The sequence below is a fragment of the Mustelus asterias genome, chromosome 3, assembly GCF_964213995.1.
Source record: "Mustelus asterias chromosome 3, sMusAst1.hap1.1, whole genome shotgun sequence".
Taxonomy (NCBI): Eukaryota; Metazoa; Chordata; class Chondrichthyes; order Carcharhiniformes; family Triakidae; genus Mustelus; species Mustelus asterias.
Window position 1 is genome coordinate 46,958,126 of NC_135803.1, and position 8,689 is coordinate 46,966,814.

The 8,689-nt window shown below is 43.8% G+C and overlaps 1 protein-coding gene across 1 annotated transcript in view; it reads left to right on the forward strand.

Moving 5' to 3' along the window:
• The window catches only part of LOC144483726 (transient receptor potential cation channel subfamily V member 6-like), a 170,437-nt gene extending 162,250 nt beyond the window's left edge, over nt 1–8,187 (forward strand). The window contains exon 15 of the mRNA XM_078202269.1: nt 8,013–8,187. Within this exon, the coding sequence (XP_078058395.1) occupies nt 8,013–8,187 (175 nt within the window). The remainder of the gene's footprint in view (nt 1–8,012) is intronic.
• Nucleotides 8,188–8,689: the final 502 nt, after the last annotated feature.

Consider the following 8,689-nt stretch of genomic DNA (forward strand, 5'->3'; position numbering starts at 1 on the left):
CACATTGTGCCACTATTGACGCATTACGCTACTATTGACACATTGTGCCACTATTGGCACATTGTGCCACTATTGACACATTGCACTACTATTGACACATTGCACTACTATTGACACATTGTGCCACTATTGACACATTGTGCCACTATTGACACATTGCGCTACTATTGACACATTGCACTACTATTGACACATTGTGCCACTATTGACGCATTGCGCTACTATTGACACATTGCACTACTATTGACACATTGTGCCACTATTGACACATTGTGCCACTATTGACGCATTGCGCTACTATTGACACATTGCAGCACCAGTGACGCATTGCGCCACTATTGACGCATTGCACCACTATTGACGCATTGCACCACTATTGACACATTGCGCTACTATTGACACATTGTGCCACTATTGACCATTGTGCCACTATTGACACATTGCGCCACTATTGACACATTGTGCCACTATTGACCATTGTGCCACTAATGACATATTGCAGCACTAGTGACGCATTGCATTATTATTGACGCATTGCGCCACTATTAACGCATTGCGCTACTATTGACACATTGTGCCACTAGTGACGCATTGCGCCACTATTGACACCTTGTGCCACTATTGACACATTGCGCCACTATTGATACATTGCGCTACTATTGACGCCTTGCACGATTATTGGCACATTGTGCCATTATTGACACATTGCACCACTATTGACACATTGCGCTACTATTGACACATTGCACTACTATTTACACATTGTGCCACTATTGACGCATTGCGCTACTACTGACACATTGTGCCACTATTGACACATTGTGCCACTATTGACACATTGCGCTACTATTGACACATTGCACTACTATTGACACATTGTGCCACTATTGACGCATTGCGCTACTATTGACACATTGTGCCACTATTGACACATTGTGCCACTATTGACGCATTGCGCTACTATTGACACATTGCAGCACTAGTGACGCATTGCGCCACTATTGACGCATTGCGCCACTATTGACGCATTGCGCCACTATTGACGCATTGCGCCACTATTGACACATTGCGCCACTATTGGCACATTGCGCCACTATTGACCATTGTGCCACTATTGACACATTGCGCCACTATTGACACATTGTGCCACTATTGACCATTGTGCCACTATTGACATATTGCAGCACTAGTGACGCATTGCATTATTATTGACGCATTGCGCCACTATTATCGCATTGCGCCACTATTAACGCATTGCGCTACTATTGACACATTGTGCCACTATTGACACCTTGTGCCACTATTGACACATTGCGCCACTATTGACGCATTGTGCCACTATTGATACATTGCGCTACTATTGACGCCTTGCACGATTATTGGCACATTGTGCCATTATTGACACATTGCACCACTATTGATGCATTGCCCCACTATTTACGCATTGCACCACTATTTACGCATTGCGCCACTATTGACACATTGTGCCACTATTGATGCATTGCACCACTATTGACGCATTGCGCCACTATTGACACATTGCGCTACTATTGACACATTGCACCACTATTGACGCATAGCGCTACTATTGATGCATTGCACCACTATTGACACATTGCACCACTATTGACGCATAGCGCTACTATTGATGCATTGCACCACTATTGACACATTGCGCTACTATTGACACATTGTGCCACTATTGACACAATGTGCCACTATTGACGCATTGCGCCACTATTGACGCATTGCGCCACTATTGACGCATTGCGCCAATGCTTTCCCATGCAAATTAGAAAGTGGACTGACTCTTCGCTACCTGATTGGACGATTCCCCACAATCTGATCAACATTTTCTTTCCCATCTAACAAGTGTTGAAAGAAAGTCATGTGTTTGAATGCCCAATAATTTCTTATCCTGGATCACCCCCAGCATTGTTTAATCTTCAACTCCTGGATCCTCTAGGACAAATCTAGAAGCTTGGATCCCTAAATTTCATCTTGATAATATGACCCTGCAGCCAACAATAGACTCGATACAATCTGATTAGCTGTCTGCTAGACTTCCTCCCGGTGTGACTGATTCACCCACCTGAAGTTCATTCCTGCCTCTGGTTGATATCTTTGGTCATTTACCCTCCCATTTTCCCATTTGGTACCCGTCCACCCCCGCCCCCCCCTCCCGAACCACCTGATGTGCATTGGCCCTGGCTCATAGTTGGGTGACGATTGTCTCTGACCCATGTCCAGTATCCACTGCCTCGATAGTTGCGTCACTGATACTTCAGAAGAATTCACACCTCTAAACAGAAGGAGGTATTTCCATTCTTAAAAAAAACAACACTTGTGTATTATATATTTATAATTGTTTTATATAGGGCAGGATTTTCTGCTTCACATTATTTTCCCCAAAGGTTTTTAAGCACTAATTATAAAAGCAATGCTGTACCTCTATAGCTATCTGTATTTTGTTAGAACACCTTGGCTTTTGAAACTCTGCTGTCCCTGTTAAAGGGGGAGGAAGTCCAGCAAAGCTGGATTTTTGCTTGCTGCTTTGACAGGCATTATCATGAGGTTGAAGCTATTTACATACTTGAAGCAGAGGGTCATGACCGGATGCCCAATGGTATCTCACTGGTGCTGCTGGGGGAGAAATAAAGGGCGGGAGTTTGCGGCCTCGTTCGTCCCGAACCATGAAATCCCACCTGAAGTCAATGGACCTTTCCATTGTCCGCCGCTCGCCCATTCCGATTCCTGTGGCAGGCGGGACGGTAAAATGACGGCCAAAGAGTCACACCCTGACATTCCAAGGAGGAGCCTAAGACCCACACTGCATTTTGAGAAAGCAGTCTGATGGTAATCAATCTCATTGGAATCAATTACGTACATTATGTAGCATCTATGTTTCTTTCAGGAGAACCCGAACAGAGCCCAGAAATCCAGTGAATTTTAACTGGGGCTAGCTGTATTGAATTCTGGGGGTTGCATCAGGAAAGATCGGTCATTCCCTCAGATGACAACGAAGTTGTCAGGGAAACAGGTGGAAGACACTTCTGGCCTCCTCAGATTGGGATTTCTACACTGGGCAAATAGAAGCACCCTGGCTCCAAGTTCCACTCCCGAGAGCAGCCCACCATCCACAGCACTGTCACCTCCCCCCCTCCCCCCGCCTCTCCAAATGTATGGCCACTTATAATTATTGTTACAGGGTGCAAATGTGCCACGCTCCCTTCGCCTGCAAGCTCAAATTGATCTTGGCTCCCTTAACCACATTGCCCAGGAGATCAACTGGTAAGATATACCTTGTATGTTCTTAGAGAATTGAGTGGCAAACTGGGCCACAAGGTTATAACAATACTCAGACCCAGGTTCAATTCTCAGCTTGAGTCACTGTCTGTGTGGAGTTTACACGTTCTTCCCGTGTCTGTGTGGGTTTCCTCCGGGTGCTCTGGTTTCCTCCCACAGTCTGAAAGATGTGCTGATTAGGTGCATTGGCCCTCAGTGTCCCCAAACAGGTGCCAGAGTGTGGTGACTAGGAAATTTTCACAGTAACTTCATTGCAGTGTTAATGTAATCTTACTTGTGACACTAATAAATACATTTTAAAGTATTCTAGGCCTGTACTGTGCTACAGCAGATGTGTTTCTGACCCAGAATTTGTATCAGTTATGATAACCATATCAGTTGGTTTCTGGCCTCTGAGTCAGAAAGTGTTGGCAAAATTCTCCGGCCATTCATGCGCCACTGCAAGCGAGGACGGAGAATTTGGCACTCAGCCAAATCTCCGATCACTGCCGCTGATCCAAAGAATCCGGCAGAAAATTCCAGTCATTGTATTCAAGTCTCATCCCAAAGGCTTGATCTCAAAAAGTCAGATGCACACTCAAGTGAATTACTGAGCGAGCACTGCATTGTCAGAAGTGCTGTCTTTTAGATGAGATATTAGATTGAGACACTGTCCACTATCTCAAATGGACATAAAAGATCCACTGGCATTAATTCAGAGAAGAGCAGGGGTCTTATCCCTGGTGTCCTGGGCAACATTGATCCTTCACTCAACATCATCAAAAAATCAAATTAGTTAGTCATTACCATGTTGCTGTCTGCAATATAAAAATTGACTTTTGTGTTCCCAACATTACAACAGAGTGCAGAATGGCTGTAAACCACACGGGGTGTCCTATATTCATGAAATGTGCTATGAAAAAGCAAGGTTTTCTTTAAAATATAGTTCAGAGAGTAAGAGTTAAGAGCAGCTCTTCAGTCTGCTTGCAAGTGTGTAGTAGCATGTCTCATAGGGCCACCGTTCTGGACCATTTCTGCTCACTATGTATATCAATGACTTGGAAGAGGCCTAGGGGGAACAAGGTTGTAATTTGCAGATGATACCAAAATGGAGATTGATATATATTTTTAGAAGATGAAAGGAAACTGCCGAGGGATTTTGCTAAAATGGAAGGAATGTGCTTAAAATGTGGAAGATGGAATAGAGTATTTATAAATGTGAAATGATGCATTTTGGATAAACATGACAACAGTATTTATACTCTGAGTGACACTAGGCACAATGACTTGGAAGAGCAGAGCAACTTGTAAGTAAAGGCTCACAGAATATTAAAGGCAGCACCTCAGGTTGATAAGGCTGTAAAAAAAATGCTAATAGATTTTTTTGTGTTTTATCTCAAGGTGTACAGAGTATAAAAATACAGAATATAACAATAAGCCTTTATAAAACTCGTAGAGTTAGAATGTAGTGTGCTGCATTGGACTTTAGTTGATAGAAGGAAGCGTTAGAGTGGGTATAATGCAGCTTCGTCAGAATGCTGCCTGGTGTGAGGAAACATAAGAAGACTTTGGGGGGGATTTTCTGGCCTCCCCAAGGTGGTTCTCATGGCGGGAGGCAGCGTGCCGTTTGCTGGCGGCTGGATCTTCTGATTCCCACCGCTGAATTATTTGAAGGATACAACTAAATGTAAATATTACAGGACAGCTCATTGGACAGGTCTGTGCTATGGATTCAGCAGCCACTATTACAGCAACAGCTTCACCCACTCCATTTGACTGCTGGCACTTGCTGCTTCAGATCCTGGTCCCTCGACGTGTACATCATTTGCATATTCTCTTACTGATATTGCAACATTCCCCCCTTTCCCCCCAAAATAACATTACATACATTAAGACATGTGGAAAACTATTTACATGGAAGATAGACCCACGAGTTTTCGTCTGTATAAAGTATAGGTGGTTTAGCTGGAGCGACAGAGGTTAAGGGGAGACCTGATAGAAGTCTACAAGATTATGAGAGGCATGAACAGAGTGGATAGTCAGAAGCTTTTTCCCAGAGTGGAAGAGTCAATTACTAGGGGGCATAGGTTTAAGGTGCGAGGGGCAAGGTTTAAAGGCAAGTTTTTTACACAGAGGGTGGTGGGTGCCTGGAACTTGCTGCAGGGGGAGGTAGTGGAAGCAGATATGATAGTGAGTTTTAAGGGGCGTCTGGACAAATACATGAATAGGATGGGAATAGAGGGATACGGTCCCCAGAAGGGTAAGGGATTTTAGTTCAGTCGGGCAGCATGGTCGGTGCAGGCTTGGAGGGCCGAAGGGCCTATTCCTGTGCTGTAATTTTCTTTGTTCTTTGGTAACTGAATGATACAGTGATTGAGGGAGGTGATCACAAAGGGAATGGGATAAAGGAGGAGAGAGATCTAGAAAAGAGTTAGGCCGGAGATGGCAATGAGAAAAACAGGGAAAGAGAAAGAGAAAATTGATTAGAATGGGGAAAGAAATATTAACTGATAAAGAAATGAGAGGAGTAATGATGTAAGAGGGCAGGTGGAAAGAGAATGTTAAGGGAATGTAAGGAAAATAGAGTGAGGCAATTTTGAGGGAGATTCTGAGAAACAAGCAGAGAGGGAAAAGGAGAGGGCAGATAGTAAAAGAGCAAGAATGGAAACGGGAATGAGAAAATTCCTTGTGATGTCAAGGAAAAAGTTGTAAACTAAGTCCAGTTTAACTATGGTTTTAGCATGAACATAATGGCTTGACAGAATAGTTTTCGTTGCCTTTTGCAATAGACAGGAACATCACAAATTTCCGGCATGATGAAAGGATAATTGTTAGTCATGTGGTATGCTGTCCCATTTATGGCATATAATAAGGATGTGAGTTTCAGTTATGGTTTGTTTATCGAATTTGTCATTTTGCTGTGAAATTGAGTTATTACAATTGGAACACAGCTACATTGAAATAATTCCTCTGGCATCTTAAAACAAACTGGTAAACTTTCTAAATACAAATGAAAGGCTTGAGAGCTAAGGGGCCAACCATTTAAGACAAAGATGAGAAGAAAATTCTTCATTTAAAGAGTTGTGAATGTAAGATAGACAGATCTGTCGGGGGCTAATCTTACCATCGGCTGACGGGTGAGGTGAGCTGGTAAGATTGCGAGAGAGCCGAGAAATCAGCTTCTCGCCTGATTTCTTGCCTTATTATTTGAATTTATTGTAATGCTGATTTGAAAGAAATTAGCAAGCCCCCCCCGCCCTCCCCCTCACCGGTGGTTGGTGCAAGAGGGTGGTGCTCCTTGCGCAGTGCCAACTTGGCACCATGACAGTGCCAGACTGGTACCATGGCAGTGCCAGCCTAGCACCCTGGCTCTGCCCACCAGGCACCAGGCCATGTCATGGGGCAGGGCCTGAGTGGGTGGGACCTACTGGGGGGCAGGGCGAGACTGGGGGAGGGCCAATTGGGGGAAAAGAGGAGGGAACCACTGTGCACTCTGCAGTTGCGATCAGTCGGGGAGGGGGCACCGCTGCCACTCTACATACCATTCAATGGGGGATTGCAGGAGTCGTTTGGTCCAGCCAAGTGGGTGGGGGAACGGGGGTCAATCAATCCGGCCAGGGGTGAGATGGGGGTCGATCAGTCTGGCCCGGGGGGAGTGGGCTGGAGGCAGGGGTTGTTCCTCTAGCCGGGGGGGGGGGGGGGGGGGGTGTTGTCGTGGGGGTCAATCAGTCCAATGGGGGCAGGCCAACGATCGGCCACGGGGCACCAAGGTAGCGCAGGATGGTGGTGCCAGGTTTAGGCCATGGAGGCTAGCTGAAAGCAGCACAGGCTGTGTGAGATGTCTCTCTGCTGCTCTCAGAGCAAAGACCTACACATGCGCAATTGCACCCTCTGCTGCTATCAGCCAGCTTTAAGCCCCACCCACTCACCCTCCAGGCAGATATCAGTTTTCAGCATATTTTTATGCATTAAGTGCATAAAATACCAGATTTGGACTTGCCAAAAGAACGGATCCGAAACTCTCCCATTTTCACCCTCGTTCTGGACTTATAATTTTTATCATAAGATGGTCTTTCAAGAAATTGAGATAAATGGACAGCAGGCAGGAAAGTGGAGTTGAAGCCCAAGATCAACCATTCTATTTAATGTTGGAGCTGGCTCTGTGGAGCCACATTGTATACTCCTGCTCCTGTCTCTTGACTATTAAGTTATAACTGGTGCTACATCAAAAGAAGTATAATGTCTATATCTGCACAGAGGAAGAGGACATTTAACAAAAATGTCTGAAAAGCCAGCTATGGCCTGGGAAGGTGAGATTAGAAAGAGCACTTGGGTGTCCTTGGGCTGGCATGGACAAGATGGACTGAATGGCCTCCTGTGTTGTAACCTTTCTGTGGTTCTATGGTTTTTGTGGCTTATTGGAGGTAACTTTGGGAGAACTATTACCTCTTCCTCAAGTGTAACGCCATGTCTGGAAAAGCAGAGTTTTCCCTGACGGAGTCAGAAATGATCAATATTTATTATGAATGGAAAATGTCACATGGGATGTAAGCATTCTAATACAAATTCTTAAAGGCATCGCAGAAATCTTTGAGTCCTGAATTCCAACTGTGCCAGGTAGAAAGGATCTGAAAAATGTTGGGTACTTCCATAATAGTAAAGTTACATTATGCCTTCCTCTTTTGCAATCTGTAACTAAATGTAGGTTACTCACTTTTCTTTTCAAGGGTCGAAGAAAGAAGTGACTACCAAAAGGCGAGAAAGAAGTCTGAAAATGAGGAGAAAGAAAACGTAACCCACCCAAGAAAAAACCGAAGCGCCTATCGTTGGAAACTCATCCATAAAAACATTTCAAAAAGTCTTAAAAAGAATGATGATGCATGTGATATGACTACTTTGTAAATTTTGATCACTGTAACACTACAGGTATTGGTTTTCAGGATCACATAATTACTTTTCTGAACATTATGAAGCCAGGCTTACAAGACCAATATCCCATTAGACAGTGGACAGCTCTTCCTCAGGTGTCCACACTCACATTAAAGAAACATTTAAAATTTCAGTGAAGCTGAATTTCAACAGATCATTTAAAGTTCTAAATGTTCTTGAATGTGACATGACCTATGCTACGGCTTAGACAACTCAACATGGATGTTGTTAGATATTATATTGTTTGTATATTAAGATTGGTTAGCTGCTTTAATAGATACCCAGAATCAATATTAACAAATGTAACTAGAAATTCTATTGTCATTTGCAAAATATAGTGTTGCAAAGTGGGACTTAATATTAATTGACTGCAGTAGAAATATTTCAAAGAAATAAGACTACAATAATACAAAGAGTCAAATTTAAAACAAGACTAAGTGGGCCTTTAATGTGCATTTATAAATTATAGCAGTTT